At 37.6% G+C, this 21,008-nt stretch overlaps 1 protein-coding gene across 12 annotated transcripts in view; it reads right to left on the bottom strand.

Annotated features, from left to right (window-relative positions):
- Nucleotides 1-21,008, bottom strand: part of col13a1 (collagen, type XIII, alpha 1) — a 228,620-nt gene that overhangs the window by 16,611 nt on the left and 191,001 nt on the right. For 9 of the 12 annotated variants that reach the window (XM_030156714.1, XM_030156722.1, XM_030156724.1 and 6 more), the window contains 13 exons: nt 20,500-20,535; nt 20,344-20,400; nt 20,228-20,251; nt 20,101-20,154; nt 17,782-17,826; nt 14,912-15,046; nt 10,354-10,425; nt 10,132-10,173; nt 9,968-10,018; nt 7,288-7,314; nt 6,075-6,161; nt 2,253-2,288; nt 89-142 (listed from right to left, as the gene is read on the bottom strand). In XM_030156714.1, coding sequence (XP_030012574.1) covers nt 89-142; nt 2,253-2,288; nt 6,075-6,161; nt 7,288-7,314; nt 9,968-10,018; nt 10,132-10,173; nt 10,354-10,425; nt 14,912-15,046; nt 17,782-17,826; nt 20,101-20,154; nt 20,228-20,251; nt 20,344-20,400; nt 20,500-20,535 — 720 coding nt within the window. The remainder of the gene's footprint in view (nt 1-88; nt 143-2,252; nt 2,289-6,074; nt 6,162-7,287; nt 7,315-9,967; nt 10,019-10,131; nt 10,174-10,353; nt 10,426-14,911; nt 15,047-17,781; nt 17,827-20,100; nt 20,155-20,227; nt 20,252-20,343; nt 20,401-20,499; nt 20,536-21,008) is intronic. The other 3 variants (XM_030156718.1, XM_030156720.1, XM_030156725.1) reach the window with 3 other exon arrangements.

Genomic DNA, 21,008 nt, shown 5'->3' with positions numbered 1-21,008 from the left:
CTGTAACAGATCAGATCCAGGTCACATATGGACCCATGTGGATTTGGGCCACATTTGGCTGCAGTCTGAACTTAGTGGGTATACTCACTCTCTCCCCCTTTGGTCCTGCTGGTCCTGGTACACCTGCTGGTCCTATTAGACCCTTTAAATAAAACACACACACATTAATAACTGACATCCAACGTGAACACAGCATGACCAGACAAACTGCTGTCATTAAATGTTTCAGTTCAGTACATCAACAAGGTTTGGGGTGAACGTAAACGGGTGTGGGACTGTTTAATTCAGATTGGAGCTGATTTGAAGTCAGAGACGTGTTCAGATGTCATTTCCTGTCCTGTAGTACCGTACACCCGCGGCTTGTTGAAGTACTGTGCACACTGTTATAAAAAGAGGGAAAAAGAATCAAAGGTGAACAGCTGCAGGTCTCAGGATTGGAGAGGAAGACCTGGGGTCTTATCCACAGCTGTACGCAGTTCAGCTGTCCACTTGTGCTACTGTATAAAATGTATCAACATGCAGCATGGCGTCTCTGCATGCTCCTTTTGGATAGATCTGAGCAAAGGCAGCTTTGCAGCCCCTGCTGGTAAAGAGTCATGAGGCAGGAAAAACCACAGAAGAAGGGCTGAGCTCAGAGGATGCACACATGATAACATGGTAAGAGAAACTCAGAAAGCAGGCCCAGATTCACTGAGGAAGATGTGATGTTATTTTAATGTGATCCTATAATAGCTGTGATTAAAGACGAGTATGTCCACTGAAAGCCAATAACTACCAAAGTTCCATTAAAATTCAGAACTATACAAAATATAGAACGTTATCTGAATAAGTGAATATGTAGGTAGAATATCGAAGAATGTATAAAATAAGATATTATTGTGTGTTACCTATTTGTAATTAATTAATTAACACAGACCATCATGATTAGGAGATATTATCACATTAACTCTTTCATGCATAGTGGTCACTACAGTGGACAGCTATTCTACAGCTGTTCTGTTGTTTATTCATGGGTTTTGTTGCTTATGCATCATTCCATACACTGCCATTCATACAATTACTGTAACTTTGCTGTTCTTGATAAACTTGATCTGCAGTAACATGTTTTAGTGTAAATCAATTGCTAATTGTTATTAGACTGTAATTGACAGTTTTCTGGAACAAAATGGTTGTTTGTTTGTTTTTTTTCACATATCCACTTGAAACCCAGCAATGCGTTTTGTCCTCTGTAGGGGACAAAGTTTGACAGTTTTACTTTAAAAATGCTATGCATTGCAAAGGACATTCCATTAAAAAAAATCAATCAATAAATAAAAAATAATTGTAAAAATGTATCTGAAAAAACTGTTGCATTATGAAGTTTCCAATCAAGACAATTTTTTAATTAATAATTGTATTTGTGCATATAAGTATTAAAGTTTATATTATAAAAAGGTTGATGATGTAAATCTGATTGTGTGTGAGGTGACTAAAAAAGTGTATGTGAATGGTTTGTACGGATGTTTTGTGTTATTGTAAAAATGTAAAAAAAAAAAAAAAAAGAAAAACGTGTGTAAACAAAGGAAAAGAAGCTGAATCAATTGCACTATTAGTTTGGAAAAAGGGGGTGGAAGTATATAAGTTATACTTCTTCCTACTCCTTTATGAGTGGCGAAAATTTTGTTTGTCCGTGTTGGATTGTTCTTTATCTGATGATTTAATGTGCTCGAAATAAAACTAAACTAACTAATTAACTAACTAACTAACAAAGAAACACAGTAACTAACTAACTAACAAAGAAACAAAGTAACTAACTAACTAAGGCAGAGGCAGTATGTAGTGTGGTGGTTTGTACTTGGGCCTCAGATCCAGAAGGTTCTGGTTCAGTGTGTTATGGAACGTCAGTATGTAAATGACATCTGTTTGTAAATTAGACTTTACAAATATTCTAATGACCATCATAGTACATATGAAGTCAAAGGGCCATTGTGTTGATGTGTATCTGCTCCTGTATTGAACTGTATTGAACATGTTTGTTGTGAGTTTGCTGAACGTCCTCCGTCACAGTGAACCCTCTAAACCCAGCCCTGAACGGTTCTGTCCACACCGTGGTACCGAAGGAAGAAAAAGAACAAAAAGAGAATAAGACAAGCAGGAAGAGCAAGCAGACAGGACAAGCAGACATCCAGCAAGCTGTAGCAGAAGCAGAGGGTGGGGGGGAGGGGGGAGGAGGAGGAGGGTGAGGGGGACCGAACAGGACTTGAGCCACTCACCACTGGACCTGGTCTGCCGTCTAACCCATGAGCCCCCTGTACAGCGTCGTACACAGTTAGAGAGCAGAGATGATGGGAGGGAGAGATGGTGGGAGGAGGGGGGAGGAGGAGGAGGAGGAGGAGGGGGGGGGGGGGTGAGTGAAGCTGTGACTCAGTGACTTTAAAACACATTCACATGATGACTGACACATGGAGGTGGTGGGTGGGGTGATGGAGGTGGAGGTGCTGAGGTGGTGACAGTGATCATCAGTAACTCCTTCATGCATGCCAGTGGGTTTTGGACCGACTGTTGGTACTGTTGACCCGCTGAAGGGATGGAAACAACGACCAGCACCACTCAGGATTCACTCCACACACACACACACACACACACACACACACACACACACACACACACACACACTGGACTACACATTTATATACTGTTCACTTTTGAAAACAAAACAAATAAACAAATAAAAAAAAACAGAATTTACATTTGCAGACACTTCAAATCCAATATCACCCCTTTTCTAAAGGCTTATTTCCATTTAAATACAGATGGGAATGGAAATAACAGGTACAAAGTTACAATTTCATCAGAAACCTTTTTATAAGTGACACAAAATACAGCATTTTTTTTTTCTAGCATAAAGTACAATAAAAAGAGATGGGAGAATTCATAGAATGGTTGAAAAAAAATGAAATAATGTAATATCACATATCTTATTATAATGAGTAATGATTAGGAATGTAACAATATGAAAATTTCATATCACGGTTATTGTGACCAAAATTATCACAGTTATCATTATTATCACTGTATTATTGAAATTGTGCTCAAAATGTTCAAAAAGTACTGATACACACACTGAAATAATTTAACCAAGTTGTATTTAAAAAATAATAATAATAATAAAATAAAATAATTGTCATAATGTACCTTCTGTTGCAGAAACATTCAAATATTAACCCTTAGTGGTCTGAGCCTATTTTGGCCGTTTTTTAGTCCTTTTGATTTTGCCTTTATATACTATAGAAACAAATGTATCTATACCCATGTTTGGGATCTTTTTTTTCAGCACAACTTCATCTATATCAGGGGTCAGCAACCCTGGTCCTCCACAACCACTATCCTGCATGTTTTAGAGGTTTCCCTCTTCCAGCACACCTGACGGTCGTTATCAGTCTTCTGCAGAGCTTAATGATAGGCTTATCATTTGAATCAGCTGTGTTGGAAGAGGGATACATCTAAAACGTGCAGGATAGTGGCTCTGGAGGACCAGGGTTGCTGACCCCTGATCGATATCATCTGTCTATTATTTTTTCACTTTAACCTACTATAAAAACATAAAAGGCCAGAAAACACAAAAAATAAAAATAAAATTCGATTTGAAAAATTTATATAATTTATTACATAAATAACACACAGATGCTTAACAAACCTTTTCACAGACTATAAAAGTGAATATTGGTTCCAAATATTAGGTATAGAAAATCAAAATTGTAATAAATTAAAACTATACTCAAATATTTGACATAAAAGCAGATCTTTACATCGGCTTTTTTTCCCCTAAAAGTGCGGTAATCAAACATGGTTATCATGATAATTCATTTTCTGAACCCGCTTTATCCTCACTAGGGTCACGGGGGTCGCTTGGAGCCTATCCCAGCTACATAGGGGCGAAGGCGGGGTACACCCTGGACAAGTCGCCAGTTCATCGCAGGGCTGAACATATAGAGACAAACAATCACTCTCACATTCACACCTACGGGCAATTTAGATTAACCAATTAACCTATCAGTGCATGTCTTTGGATGGTGGGAGGAAGCTGGAGTACCTGGAGAGAACCCACGCAGACACGGGGAGAACATGCAAACTCCGCACAGGAAGGTCCCACCCCCCGTCGACTGGTGTTGGAATCGAACCCAGGACCTTCTTGCTGTGAGGCACGAGTACTAACCACTGCACCACCGTGTCGCCCGGTTATCATGATAATTAGAATTTAAACTGTAATACTAACCGTCTGCAATTTTACTGTGGTTTATCGTTATACCGGTAATCGTTACATCCCTAGTCATGATACGTTAAGTTTTGCACTGAAACGTCTTCACCCTCGACATTACCCCTGTCCCTATGACAGATATGAGACAGAACCAGTGCTCCAGTTGCAGTGAGTTGTGCTGACGTTCTTTCCACCCCGGTGAGCGGGAAACAGTCATACTAAATATTTCCAATAAGGAAACACACGTCCTATAGTTTTAGATAAAAATAGGAGTTACTGTGCAATTTATCATAATACATGTCGCTATCGTGTAAAAACCTCAGACACTTTGCATTACAGTATTCTACTGTCTTTAGAAATTCAAATAACTCCAAAACATATTATCATTACAGCCTCTGAGCTCTGCTAGTTCTGATGTTTTTATGGAGGAATTCAAGGTTTTTAGCTGAGAGCGACCGTATGTGTTGTAGATAAATGATTTCTGAATGAGAGTGTGAACCAGAGAACAGAGAACAGAAACCCAAAGTGACGGACACCTCTGACAAAGGCTTCCCAGTGTACAACAACATCATACAGATGTCATGTGAAGAACAGTTTGAATTAAGACGAACAATAAGAGAAACATTGACTACAGCAGTGTTATAACAATTATCTATATTTTAAACCCTTTCATGCAATATTTAACAGGAACCAGAGAAATAAAAGAACCCACTGAGCCATTAAACCTGGGGCAGTGGTTCTCAAACTGTGGGGTGGGTCCTCTAGGGGGGCGTGAAGTCTTACCAGGGGGGTCATGGGATCAGTCCTGGGTGTGTTTTTCTTCTTCAGGTTAGAACATGTATCAGGTGGAACTAATGTTTTAGCTACAAACTAATGTTTATATTTACAAACTGTCCTTTAACACAATGTCAATAACATGAACACCCTAAAATTTGTGAAGAAAAATAAGTGCAATTTTAACAATACTCTGCCTCAGTTTATCACTGATGTCATGTTTATTACAACTTACAGATCACAGTGGATCTACAAATACACTAAACATTTAATAACAGGCAGAATATTATTAAAATTACACTAACATCTCTGAAGACATTTCAGGTTTTTCATATTTGTTCAGTATATTTATGTTTTCTGTGAAATGATAGTTTGTTTTAGTGTAAATACAGTAAAATTACATGAACATCTTTACATTTACAAAAAGAAACATTTGGAGTTGTAAAGTATTTATAGGTTATTATGATAATATTTTTCCCGGTCTGTATGTGGAACCTGAATCAAAATTTTCTGTGATCATCTTAAGTATAATTTTCCACATTTCACAAATTCATCCTGCGGGCCAGATTGGAACCTTTGGCGGGCCGCATTTGTTCCCCGGGCCACATGTTTGACACCCCTGTTCTAAAAAAAGTAACTTCACTCTCATAGTTGTAAAATAATTGCACATTTCCTATTTTATTTGGACAAATATGGTGTCAGGTAGCAGTCTGGTTGAGTGTATTTGTATTATTTAAGCAAAAATCTAAGTTATTTTTAATCTGAACAAAAAATATTAAAGGAAAAGCAAAAAGTATTGTTACAATATTGATGTTTTTTTCAGTCAAAGTTATAACTGTACCACTGTTACAGGGTTGTTGGGGTTGAGAGGGGACTGAAGATTTTTCACCCTCCAAAGGGGAGGGGGCACAGATGAAGACTGAGAACCACTGACCGAGGCTAAGGCAGGGTTTTGAAGATAAAATGAAGCTGATATTCTACCCTACTGGAGGTAATCTAATGTGTAGAATGGACCAGAACAGTTGTGCAGGACACACACACATACTGAAGGGAGTGGACTTACAGGGAGTCCCAGGTGTCCTCTGTCTCCTTTGTCACCCTTCTGTCCTGTTGCACCTTTTTCTCCTCTGATCCCGATGCCAGGCTCACCCTGAGCGTAAACACAACATAGAGTTTTGTCTGTGTATTAAACAGTATGTTACAGTTTAACCCTTAAAGACCCAAAGAGCCACCTTTAACCTAAACCATCTACTATTCTTTTGTTTTTATTCGGTAGTGGTTTATTGTTCTTATTTATCTGTTTATTTTATTTATTTATTTATTTAGTTGTTTTTAATTGTATGGCTTTTTAATCTATTATTGTATTTTTTTCTTTTATTTGGGTTTTATTTATTCTTCTGTATAGCACTTTTTTTTCTTTTTTGTACAGTTTCTATGTCTTTAAATCTATTCTGTATTTTATTCTTCTATTTTGGTTTTAATTATTCTTCTGTACAGCACTTTGGTCCACTGCAGTGGTTTTAAAGTGCTTTACAAATAAAGATGGATTGGGTTGGATTGAAACTGACATTAGTGATGTGCGGACCGATACTGAAGTATCTCCGACACCAGATCTTTACACTCTAGAATCGATTCACAAATGAAAATATCAATACTTTTGATACTTCGGTCATTTGAGGTCATGTATATCAGGAACACAGTGGAAAGTAGCTAAACTGTTGGGATGTGGTCCAAATGATATGTGATTGGTGGGAACTACTTCTTCTTCCGCCTGAATAAGTGTGTACTGCATCACGCTTCTCAGTAACTCTGACTCAGTCTGTACTAAGCAAAAAACTGAACAGACTAAAGGAGAGAACAGTAAATATTCTGTTGTTCCTGAACTTAAACTTGTAAATGAGGGAAAGTGTCAATATTGGATGTTTTTGTTGAAGTGTTTCATGTTCAGTATTTTCATTTTTCATGTTAACACGTTCATGTAACGTGAATTAATATGCAAGTTTTCATTTTTATAATAGTTCTTAATAATTAAACAATAATTACTCTCATGTGTTCTTTATGAAGTTATGATTTGAAATACACTTTTTTTTCCCAGACAATAAGTGTATTTGTACAAAGTATCGGTACTGGATTGGTATCGCCGGTATCAGCCTGAATTTTACTCGGTATCGGATCGGAAAGGAAATCCGTGGTATCAAACATCACTGACACAAAAGTAGCACTGGGTCTTTATGGGTTCCAATGATGATAATTATTATGTAGAAATAATATCTAACCTTTGGCCCCGATACTCCTTGAGATCCCTGGAGAAGAAACACATGGACATTATGACATGATCTGTACAGTCTGTGACCACTGCACTTCCATGGACCATGTTATGATGCATTCAGGTGCTGTCGGGAACATGATCCTCTCCACTAGTGAAGTCGAAATTACGACTGCATTATGTTCAAGTGTTTTTGTTGTTGCAGTGAAGCGGAAAATGACTGACACACAATTTCTGGTGACCTGCTACTTGGGTAAAACAGTTTTGGATGTTTTAATCCATCTGCTACAGCATTTAAAAAAATGCATTTTTTAGGGGGGGAAATTGTGTATATTATAAATGTACATGTTCATCAGCTAACAGCAGCAGAACGTTAATAAAAACATTTGCGATGAATCCCTTGTTGCCCTCCACCATGTTGAAAAGGTCAAAGGTTATTTTCATCTTGTCAATCAATATTTTTTCCCAGTTCTTCAGTGGAAAATACAACGTGAAGGGGTGTTCATGTGCATTCATGTTCATGTGCAATCAAGTTGGTACCTAGTATTTACCATGATTCCCATAGCACGTGAAGGCAGCATTAGATTAAAGTGTCTGACATCATTCTGATTAGAGACTGAACTGTCAGTTTGGAGGGTTCGTAAAAACAGATCGCATTAGTTGTGTATTTACATCATCCACAGTGAAGACTAATACTAGACTGATTAGAGAAATCAGCCTGTTTACATGCACTGCAAAAAAGGGGTGTCTAAAAACAAGATAAAGAACTACAGAGCTAAACTAAATAAAGCAGAACGAAATTAATCAGATTAACCTGTATACATGCAGGAAGACATAGGAGTACTGGGTGACAAATCCAGGTGTGTTAATCTGATTTATTATAATCAGATTACTGCTGTTATCTGATATAACAGATCAGATTATCCTGTTTACATGGTCAATAATATTCTGATAACTCCAGAAATTCGATAATGATCAGAGTCTTAGTGTGGATGTAAACGGGCTCAGTTTGAAGACTATAATCTGCTGGAAGCAGAACACAAGGAGACAGAAACAGCTAACTGTGACGGGAGTTTTAAGAATGATGCCACATGTGAGAAACCTAATCTTACACACCATGATAAACTCATGTCATGATCCAAGTATGTGGGACGAACTGTGATCAGGTTCACAGGATCATCTATGCTGAGCTCAGATGTGTACATGCTGATCTATTTCACACCTATAAACTCACCCTCAGTTATGGTGATAATTTAGTGCCAAAATTCACGCTCAGAAACCATAATCAGTGCGCATAAATCCCACTCTCTACGTGTTCGTCATCACTATGTGTGCTCAGTATCGTTTTTGCACGTCCGCTGTCATTCTTAGGGCCTTCTAAGCGCTCGCGGCTGCTGAATTTTGTCACTCTGGGGGCGGACACTGAATAGAACCCCTCTGCCTCTGATTGGTCAGTTTAGAAACCTACTGTCTCCAGGTCAGAACCAAACCGCAACATTCCCCTATGAAAGGAGACAACCCTTCCAGACCTGTTACATCATCAGCAGTCATCAATGCCGCTATAAACAGATGCGACAAATTTGGTTCTGACAGAATTCAGTCAGCTGCTGTGACTGGTATTAAATGGACGATCAAATGATGAAGTTGTTTATGAAGAAAATACGTACATTTGTGTGTTTCTTTTGTCACTGCTGATTTAATGTGTTTACCTCCACCTTGCCAATGACTCAAACAGAATTATGGAAAATCTCTGTTTTGAGGGCCAAACCACCCTCCCCCCTATATGGAGCTGATTAAGGGCCATAAGTTTTGTCTATGAAAATATAAAATTTGAAACTGAAAATTTAAGTTTTGATCTTGGATTCTGAAAAATATAACAATATATTCAAGTTAAAAATAAGTGTATGAAAAGTTTTTTAAGGTTAAATATAATTTTGATTCACTTAGGTAATTTTTTAGAATAAATTATTTATTTTCATTTTTCACTTTCATATATATTTTAAAATTTGAGGTTTTATTTTTTTTTAGTTGCATGTTTTATCTTTTCAGTTTCAGATCTTATTTTTTACGGTTTCAAATCTTATTTCTTCACTATCGGATCTGTTTTTTTGCTTTCAGATCTTTTTTTCAGTTTCAGATCTCTTTTTTTCACTTGTTCAGCTTCTGGCCCTGATGTGGCGTGGAGGGCGTGGCCTCAACTGAGAGGGGCGTAGAATCATGAGTGACAGCATGACAAAAGTCTTAGGGACCTTCCCTGCTCATGTTGCCTTTTTAAATTTTCACTTTCAAATTTTATATTCTCATATACAAAACTTATGGCCCTAAATCGGCTCCATACCCTTAGCCCTTCCCCTCCGACTTATTGTAAATTGGGACCCCCCTACCCCTTCATGTGAACGCACAAAATATAGGGGGAGGAGTAAGGGGGAGGGCCAAGGGGTGAATTGGGATTGGGCCTCAGTCCTGTGTATGAGAACAGGTAAAATGCAGACACTGAATTTCCTCATGGTGCTAATAAAGTGTTAGCCTCGCCTAGCTGACACACTTTAAACCTTTAATTGTGTCGTTGTGTTTTCTGCATGTTTCACATGTCGGTGGTACATTACTGTATTGTGGTTCAATCTAATCACCTGCCATTTTTAGTGTTCACTGTCCCTGAATAAAAAAACAAACACAAAAACCAAACTTACTGCAGGGCCAACCGGTCCTGGGGGTCCTGGTGGGCCAGGAGGGCCGTAGATCTAACAAATAGGACAAATAATTAACTCAAATATTTGTATTTGTACTAAACCAGGATCTTTTCCATAGTAGTTTAGTATTTATGTCATTGAATTGGACCTAATGACAGACTTACCATCTCTGACTGTCCTCCCTCCCCAGGCTCGCCTTTAGGACCCTGTACCAACACATTTCAACCCCACAGAACATCAGCGTACAGATCATTCCTCAGTTACATGGACAGTGAAGTAAATGAAACAAACAGCAGTTTAAGGAATACAGAATGCATTCCGCTGTTCCTCCTGCCACATCCCAGACTGCATCCCTCTGATGCAGTCTGAGGGGCACCATTGCGTACCATTGTGCCAGGTAATCCAATAGGGCCAGGGGCCCCTGTGGCCCCCTTTTCACCCGTAGGGCCATCTAAACCCTACAGAACAAGGAAGGGGAGATAGACGTCATGATAACGGAAGGCTGTTTCATTTCAGGGACTGATCAATGTTAGATTCAAGGGAAACAAACAAAGGTTTTTCAGAATCCAAACTCTGTGTTAATCTGCACAAATATGCACCAAGCAGCGTTCTGACAGGAGGTCTCTGCTCTAATTCCACTGGTCTACAAGCACAGTGCTTCCAGGATAAAAGGAGTTAAACCTTACTTACTTTCAGTTATCGACTATTTTGTGGAGAAGAGGTGGGATTAAATAAATTCTACTTCCTCCAACTTTTTTCGAATGTGCAAATGAAGTCATGTATATGTATAAGTTTTGTTATTTTGTTTTCTTCCATGACTTCTTACAACCTGTTTTATTTCTAAGGACTAAGTAAGATTACTTTGTCTTGTTGCATATTCGAAATAAACTAAACTAAAAAAAAAAAAAAAAAAAAAATACAGTGATTTTATTTAATTTTTTCATTTTATCAACTGAACTGTGACAACACTGGACTGTTACTGTTATATTCAGACAGGCAGCAAACACTTCAGTGCTGTTACCAGTTGTTTGTCGCTGTGTAAATAATACAGTTTGTGCAGTTGATGATCCCTTTAACTGAATACTTTCCCAAAGCTGACACTGATGTAAAGGTACAACTGTTCATCACCCAACTGGCTGCTAATTCTCTTTTGACGTTCCATTGAGCTAACAGTCATGCTGTGGTCAGGGACGCAATGCTGCCCAGCCTTCATCAACCACTCAACCACCTGTTGAAGTCCCCAAGAAATCCAGTTCAATGTGTAGGTGTTTTTTGATGCATCAATGCGCCTCTATAATCCTTCCCTTTAATGTCGGATGACTCGTCCCGTGCTTGGCGTTGTGTACAAATTTTGCACCTTATGGGTAATTGTGGGTCATCCCTGGGTTGTTGTGGGTCTTCATGATATTCAGTGCAGACTGGGTGGCTTCCTTACATTCCTGACTTTAGAGGAAATGTGTACATGTGCAAAAGCAGACACCACTGTGTGAACCATTTCATGGGGCCTTTAACAGCAAACGAAAACACACTGTGTGTAACATGATACTAAAGCAAAGTCACATTAAATATCACTGAGTCCGTTTACATGACCATAAAAATCTGATAACTGCCGTAATCAGATGTGACGCGTTTACAGTCACTTCAGAAATGTAATCATCTAAAAACCCTGGTTTACATGTTTCAGTCCATTACTTGATTTCCTTCAGAGTATGTATGCACGATATGATGTAAGACGTACACTTCCTGTCATTTTCAAAACATCGGTCTTGTCTTGTTGCCCATGACAACACCCACGGTGTCAGCATTAGCTGTCCTAATGTGGAAGGAGCTAATACGATGAAAAAATAGGTCACATGTTGCTGCTATGCTTCATTTCATTTCATTGTTTGTTTACATTTTCCTTCAGCTCATGGTGTTGCTGTATAACTTCTGTTTATATGGATTTTTAAATTTTTTTTTTACACATGCGCAGATGTAAAAAAACAAAATAAATCAGATTAACCTGTAAACATGCGTGAAGACATCGGAGTATTGGGGAGAAGTCTAGGTATGTTAATCCAATTTCTTATGATCAGATAACTGCTGTTATTGCATGAAGACGATCAGATTATCCTGTTTACATGATCAATAATAATCTGATAACTGCAGAAATCAGCTAATGATGGGAGTATTGGTATGAATGTAAACAGGCTCAATGATACTCTGATCATTATCTGATTTCTAAAGTTACCATATTATTCCAGTGATCATGTAAACAGGATAATCTGATCTGTTTTATCAGATAACAGCTGTAATCTGATTGTAATACACTGAACAAAAATATAAATGCACGACTTTTGTTTTTGCTCCCATTTTTCATGAGCTGAACGCAAAGATCTAAAACTTTTTCTATGTACACAAAAGGCCTATTTCTCTCAAATATTGTTCATAAATTTGTCTAAATCTGTGTTAGTGAGCACTTCTCCTTTGTCCTTTGCTGAGATAATCCATCCACCTCACAGGTGTGGCAGATCAAGATGCTGATTAGACAGCAGGATTATTGCACAGGTGTGACTTAGGCTGGCCACAATAAAAGGCCACCCTAAAATGTGCAGTTTTACTGTACTGGGTGGTCCAGGGGGGTCAGAAAACCAGTCAGTATTTGGTGTGACCACCATTTTCCTCGCACAGTCTTCTTCATGAATTCTCTGAAACACCTTTGGAGATGGCTTATGGTAGAGAAATGAACATTCAATTCACAGGCAAAAGCTCTGGTGGAGATTTCTGAAGTCAGCATGCCGATTTCATATTCCCTCAAAACTTGTGACATCTGTGGTATTGTGCTGTGTGATAAAACTGCACATTTTAGAGTGGCTTTTTATTGTGGCCAGCCTAAGGCACACCTGTGCAAAAATCATGCTGTCTAATCAGCATCTTGATATGCCACACCTGTGAGGTGGATGGATTATCTCAGCAAAGAAGAAGTGTTCACTAACACAAATTTAGACATATTTGTGAACAATATTTGAGAGAAATAAACCTTGTGTGTACACAGAAAAAGTTTTAGATCTTTCAGTTCAGCTCATGAAAAATGGGAGCAAAAACAAAAGTCGTGCATTTATATTTTTGTTCAGTATAAATCAGATTAACACACCTGGATTTGTCCCAGTCCTCCCATGTCTTCCTGCATGTGTACAGGTTAATCGATTTATTTAGCTCTGTTACATCTAAACATGTTTAAACACAATTAAAATCATAGAAAGCTGAAGTTACATAATCAAACATGAGCTGAAGATAATAACAGGAAGTTTGATTTGACCATCACTATGTACATTTGTACTAGTCCAAACCAGGGTTTTCCATTATCGCATGTAAACACATCAGATAATCTTACGATTATCTGATATCTGATTACTCCCAGTTACTGGATTTTCATGGTCATGTAAACAGGCTCAGTGTGTGTGTGTGTGTGTGTGTGTGTGTGTGTGTGTGTTAATCAGACATGGATTAGACCAGGGGTGTCAAACATGCAGCCCGTGGGCCAAAAACCCGCCCGCCAAAGGGTCCAATCTGGTCCCTGGGATGAATTTATAAAATGTAAACTTTAGGTCAAAATCCTTTTGATTACAGTTCCAGTTAAACTCCAAAATTTTCTCTTTGATTTAGTATAAAAAAAATAAAATGACATAAAAATGTGTACATTTACAAACTATCATTTCACAAAAAGAGGGAATAACATGAACAACTGTGTACAACCTGAAATAAGTTGAAAAATAAGGACAACTTTGACAATATTTTGTCTGTTACTAAACGTTTTGTGATCCACTGTGGTCTGTCAGTTTTAATGCACATGTATAAACAATAAAGCTGAGGAATAGTATTGTTGAAATTGCACTTATGGTTATTCATATTACTTTTAAAGGACAGTTTGTACATGTAAGCATTTTCATAATACAATTTCACTCTTCTCACTCTAAAACAAAGAAAAAAGTTTGGGGTTTGAAGACATTATTTATAGGGGTGGAAGAAAATATCAGTTCTGCAATATATCGCAATTTATCATTTCACAATACTGTATCGATATTAAAAAGTACTGTATCGATATTTTTAGTTATTTATTCAAATGCAGATATTGTGGAGGTTCATTTTGGTTTTTCGTTCTTATTTATATTTTATTTATTATTATTTAACACTCTTTTATTAAATTAAATTATTATTTATTAAATTAAATTATTATTTGTTGGGATTGAACTAAAATAATGTTCTGATGTTAGTTCTGAACTAATAGAATATGAACATTTGAACAGGATCTTAAACTGTAATGTCTGTAAAACAGAATTTCAGTTTGAACACAGGAACATTTTGTAACATAGCATTAAATCCTGTCGGGATCAAATAAAAATGTGTTTAGTATTTGTGCAGATTTCTGGTGTAATTCAATTCTTCAAGGAAATAATCATTAAAAAAAAGAAACAAACAAAAAATTGCCTTTTTAACAGCATCATGATTTTTCATGATATATCGTATCATGATCCTAGTATTGTGATTTGCATTGTATCGCCAGGTTCTTGCCAATACACACCCCTAATTATTTCTAGGTTATTCTGTTTTTATGTTACTGGTCCAGTCCACTTGAGATCATATGGGGCTGAATGTGGCCCCTGAACTAAAATGAGTTTGACCCCCCTGGATCAGACAAATATTCAGTCCAGAACTAAAAGGACCGAGTGGAAACTTACACCATAACACTACACTATAAACAGCATCAGTGTGTGTTTGAAGCACATTTGGGATCTGTACCACAGTGAATTAAAAGTTAGTGTCATTCCAGGTTTTCACCAAACTGAAGCGTCTGTAATTATCTAATAAGAGGGCGGCTCAAAGCTGAGGCCTCCCCTCTGGATAATGACAGATGTGGACTCCGGTTCTGGTCGGGTTTTGGTGCGCTGTGTGGTTCACACTCACAGGTGATCCAGATGGACCCATGTCTCCCTTGTCTCCCTTGGGTCCTGGGAAGCCCATGACTCCGCCCTCCCCTCTGGGACCTTCAGGACCAGCTGGGCCTGCAGGACCGGTTTCTCCAGGCTTTCCTCTGGGTCCCTACAAACAGAAGGTGGGTTAACAAACCTCCGTCTGTGTTTTACTGTTGTAGGTGAATGAGTCTTGTACTGAAATGGAATGAAGGGTGATGTTTTACAGCTGCTTTCACATCTATGGTCCATTTTTCTCTACATGTTTATGAGTGAGCTCACTTGAACTACATCAGGGCTCTCAAACTCATGTTCTTTCAGGTTCCACATTCAGCCTGACTTGATCTGCAGTGGGCTGGACCAGTAAAATAACAGAATAACCTATAAATAATGACAACTCCAAATATTTGTCTTTGTTTTAGTGCAAAAAATCCCATTAAATTATGAAAATACTTAATTTTATAAACTATCCAAACAAAAAAGATGTGAATAACCCCAAAAAAAACCCTGAAATTTCTTAAGAAAAAAAAGTGCAATTTTATCAATATTCTGCCTCAACTTATCATTTCTGCATGTGTATTATGGATCAGATCTACAAAGACACTAAACACTGAGGAACAGGCAGAAAACTGTTAAAATTGTGCTTAATTTTCTTTAGACATTTCAGGTTCATATTTGTTCAGATAATTCACAATTTATTGTTTCAGGATAGTTTGTAAATGTAAATATTTTCATAATTTAATGTTATTTTTTGTACTGAAACAAAGACAAAAGGAAGCACAAATAGACAAAAAGTGGAATAAATGGACAGTTTTCAGAGCTGGGAATGATGGAAAGAATGGATAGGGTTGTGTTGAGGAATGTGTGATGCAACCAAGCAATGTTGGTTTGTTCTTTTTTTGTTTATTGTTGTTTTGTCAAAAATGTGTGAAGAATTTTAATAAAAACTTAAGTGACAAAAAAAAAAAAAAAAGACAAAAATTTAAGTTGTCATTATTTATAGACATAACGTACTATTATTTTTTTCATATGAAACCGAGAAGAAAATCTGGAGTCATTCTTTTTTGTCGGTTCTTCTGCTGTTATTATTTGACTGTAGATCATATCGGTCTGTATGTGGAACCGCCACTAGAATGAGTTCCACAGCCTTGACTGTGAAATTTTTACACTTTGTAAATTCATCTCAGGGGCCGCATTGGAACCTTTGGTGGGACGCATTTGGCCCCCAGGACGCATGTTTGAGACCCCTGAACAACATCATCAACTGTTTATAGTTTATTCTCCTGCAATGCGTCATATTCTATCAGATCATCACGTTTGTTGTGCTGCTGTTCTGGGTTAATCATGTATCACTAAAAAGTTAACTCTTCAAAACCTGCTGTGTCACCACTGACACACCCTGCACATATGCAGTTTGGACGGAATTCTTTCACCGTTTGTGCGATTAAAAAAATTCCAACGGCTTCTGAAACCTGAGACATTGTGCTTCATTGGGTTTATTGGGCCATTACGGTAATTTCACTCACATCAAGGTCAAAAAACATTTTCGTTAACTGAAATAAATGAAGCTATAAAAATTAAAAGAAAAAAACATAACTAACTGAAACTGTATTGCGTGCTTACAAAACTAACTAAAACGGATAAAAATTAGGGATAAAATTCCCTTTGTTTTCATTTTTGTCAATGTTGGATTGATACAAAATCGATTTATTTCACTCTAACAATTTTAGCTAGCGGCACCATATGGTACTTCACGGTCCATCACTTGTCGTTTAAAGTCATCTTCTGGTCCCCACTCTACCTGGAAACATGGAGACTAAAGCTGGGAGAAAGCAGCAGAGTCCTGTCTGGGATTTATTTGAATACGACAGCGAGGAAGATAAAAGATACGACAAAACTAAAACTAATACTAAAACTAAACTAAAACCAAGCATTTAGAAAAATGAAAACTAATAGAAACTAGCAAACCTGCTCTAAAAACGAATTAAAACTAACTGAATTAGAGAAAAAAAAGTCAAAACTAAATAAAACTAGAGTGAAAAATCCAAAACTATTAGAACCTTGACTCACATCTGTAGTAGAAGCTGGAGAGGAAGCCATTTTAGTTGTATTGTAACGTGTGGGAAATGGGAAATGATTGCAAGATTTTGAAACATCCGGAGAAAAAAAGTGTTCTGGAAAAGTGAACAAATTGACTAACTCACAGCATATTTTCTAACCTTTTTATAGTTAAAACAAGAAAAATATGTCTAAAACATCTTAGACTTAGGGTTTAAAGCAGGGGTCTGCAACCCTGGTCCTGGAGGGCCACTATCCTGCATGTTTTAGATGTTTCCCTCTTCCAACACACCTGATAGTCGTTATCAGGGTTCTGCAGAGCTTGATGATAGACTTATCATTTGAATCAGGTGTGTTGGAAGAGGGATACATCTAAAACATGCAGGACAGTGGCTCTCCAGGACCAGGGTTGCTGACGCCTGGTTTGAAGGGTTAACTTTTCATGAACTCAGAAAAATGTTATTTTGAGCTTTGTGCTTTCAGTGCATTTTTCACTGAATCCATGTAGGGTTTTAAAGACTTTATTGAGCATAAGAAGGGGGAGAATTTGAGAACCATGAAGGAAAACTTTATCCTTCAGTTTATCACAAACATTCACAACTAGCACATGTGGAGGTATGTGGTTTTTACCACAGAGGAAGAGGATGTAAAACAGTACATTGAAATAATAAACAGAAAGCACAATATCTGCCTGGAAGATGTAATCGTGTTGTTTATAATGATTATGAACTTGAAGAAAATGGAAATGCACAAGTGAAGCAAAAAATCATATTAAATCTGTACCATACATAGACCACAGACTTGTACCTTTTCTCCGTCCAATCCTGGAGGACCTGGGAGACCAACTTCACCCTGAGGACACACAAAAGCTGCATGAGCAACACGAAAAAACACGATAAAAAAAACTAAGAAAGCCTGAGTGACAGAAGTTGCTGGTTCAGTTTGTGTCAATTTATTTTGCTCATAGATGAACAGCACATTCCTGAGGTCATTTGTGCCACTTAAACCATGAACTGAAGCAGAACTGATACAAACATGGCTCTGGGACCCGTAACTGTTTTATCCAATCAGCAGACACAACAAGCCTTTATGTACGAGAGGTCAGAGCGGTAGAGAAAACAGAGTGGTGACACTTCCATAGACTCCTGTTGTAAAAAATGACGGATGAAATATGGACCTCCTTCCAGGTTCTGGAGGCACCAATAGTTCCAAACACTGAATATGGCGGCATCGGAACACATTCATTTCTGTTTCTGCTGATCTAGCAACTCCAGTGCTAAGTTAATCAGATATGGTCATCTTTCAAATTATCCAGTGTATTTCCTGTATTAGTGACATTTATGTTGTAAATTCTGTTTTCTTCGGTACGTGTTAGCGTTTGTATGCATTTATATCTTATACAATCGATTTTCAGCTGTAGTCCTATAGTTAGCTAGTTTGACTTGTCCAGCTGTTCCACTATATCTACAAATGAGGCAGTTTCTAAGGCAGTGTTTTTCAACCTTGGGGTCAGGACCCTACCTGGGGTCGCCTCGAATTCAAATGGGGTCGCCTGGAATTTCTAGTAATTGATTAAAAAAAACAACAACAACAAAAAAAAACTTACTAATAAAAATATATGGTGAGTTGAGAGAGACAATCACAATACACATTGTGTCTTTTAACATGAAAAACTGTGAGTGTGAAACTGCAGCACTGCGGTTCTGTTTATCTGTCAAATGTTCGTTGTGGTCAGTTTCAGATGCTGCAGCTCTTTCATAATTCATAGTTTCAGTTCTTGTTTGTTCAGTATTAATTGTCAGCCTTGTAAATCCAAGCTGGACTGACTGTACATAATCTGACCAAGGAAAATCCAAGTCTCCCTTTGTGCAGTAATCTACACCTGGCTTTACTGCCTCCGTCCACAATAATATACATTATATAGACTAAATGTCATCTAAAATTGACATTTATTTCTAACATAGTATAGCAAACTATTACATGATCAAAAACAAATGAATTTGAGGGAAAAAAAAAAAAAGTCTCCGTTTTGAATGTCTGGAGTTGCCAGAAATTTGTGACGTTAAAATGGGGTCATGAGCCAAAAAAGGTCGGAACCACTGTTGTAAGGTAAGGTACCGTTAGTCCAAATGTGGTTCTGTGGGTTTTATTGGAGTTGTTTTGCTGAACCTGGTGGTGTTTGGTTCAGTTTGTCAGCTGAGGTCATGTGATCATTAGTGTCATTTACTATGTGGTTTATGTGGATACTTACCTGCAATAACCCACTCACTGCTGTCTGTCCCATAAAAGAACATGACAGTGTGTAGTTTGTTTGGAACTATTGAGGCTTACATGAACCTTGTGAACACCATAGCAGCAGGGTTATTATCATTAACGAAAACTAACGAAATGACGAAAACTAGAATTGAAAAACATTTTCGGTAACTGAAATAAGTAAAAACTACAATAAAAAAAAAAAAACGATAACTAACTGAAAATGTATTGTGTGCTTACAAAACTAACTAAAACAGATAAAAATGACGGTCCGTCATTTGTCGTCACTTGTGGTTTCCAGTCGTCTTCTGGTCCCCACTCTACCTGGAAACATGGAGACTAAAGTTGGGAGAAAGCAGCAGAGTCCTGTCTGGGATTTATTTGAATATGATGGTGAGGAAGAGAAAAGTTATGAAAAAACTAAAAGTAATACTAGAACTAAACTAAAACTAAGCATTTATTAAAAAAACCCCAGAAACTAATAAAAACTAGCAAACCTGCTCTAAAAACTAATTAAAACTAACTGAATTAGAGAAAAAAAGTCAAAACTAACTAAAACTAAACTATAATGAAAAATCCAAAACCATTACAACCTTGCATAGCGGCCAGATCAAAGTGTGTCGCAACTCTCTATGGCTCTAGTGCTAAGATAACTGGTACACAACGCATTCATGTTTAGGAGAGAGTTAAGAATTGTTTTTCTCCATTTTTAATACATTCATTTTGAATGTCAAATCCTTCAAAGTTAAGAGGCAAAAGTCCAGGTCAAGTTACAAATCTGGAACATTTCTTTTTCAAGCAGAGTCTTATTATCATTACTTGGAATCTCGATATCGCTGATCAAACATAATTTGTTTCAAATCTGCTTCCTACCTTAGCACCAGCAGATCCTGGGGGCCCTGGAGGTCCAGGTAATCCAGGAGGACCCTAGGAGGAAAAGATATGAGGTTTATCTCTAGTTTTTAAAGAGTCCTGTTTGTGTTTTAATGGGAGTACATACCATCAGCGGTATGTTCCGGATGTCCTGTGGATGGATGAATGACACGAATAAACATCAACATTCACTGGATTGGACTGATGTTATAATGAAAGGGTGATTAAATAAGTGTAACATACATTTTCATTGTTGAGGATTTCAGACTTTCCTGGTTCCCCAGTTGGACCTGGAGGACCCTGTAAGAGGAACCAGATGCTTATTAAACTTCATAAAGAAAACACTGCACAGACTGGGCAGTTTGGGTCTGTTTTATTCGTGTGTTTATCAGGACGTACTCTTGGTCCAGCCGGGCCTTCAGGACCTGCTTCCCCCTAGAGGGAAAAGGAGGAATGGTCAGTGTCTCCAGAAACATCCTCAACCTCAGTACAGCAGTTCAGTGATTTTAGAAATATTTGTATTATTATTATTATTATTATAATAACCTTTATTTAAACTTGGGGATATATCGAGGAAGCAACTTCATTTACAATATAGACAAAACACAAAACATTTGAAACATACAATGAACATATCAGAAATACTAAAAAGTAAAAGTGACAAAGGCTCAGTGTGTGTGTGTGTGTGTGTGTGTGTGTGTGTGTGTGTGTGTGTGTGTGTGTGTTAGTCAGACATGGATTAGACCAGTGGTGTCAAACATGTGGCCCGTGGGCCAAACCCGGCCCGCCAAAGGGTCCAATCTGGCCCCTGGGATGAATTTGTAAAATGTAAAATTTTGGGAGTCAAAATCGTCTTAATTACAGTCCAGTTAAACTCCAAAATTTTCTCTTTGATTCAGCATAAAAAA

Source organism: Sphaeramia orbicularis, chromosome 15, assembly GCF_902148855.1.
Source record: "Sphaeramia orbicularis chromosome 15, fSphaOr1.1, whole genome shotgun sequence".
Lineage (NCBI taxonomy): Eukaryota > Metazoa > Chordata > Actinopteri > Kurtiformes > Apogonidae > Sphaeramia > Sphaeramia orbicularis.
The sequence above is the reverse complement of the archived record's forward strand: the minus strand, read 5'-3'. Positions and strand labels throughout refer to the sequence as shown.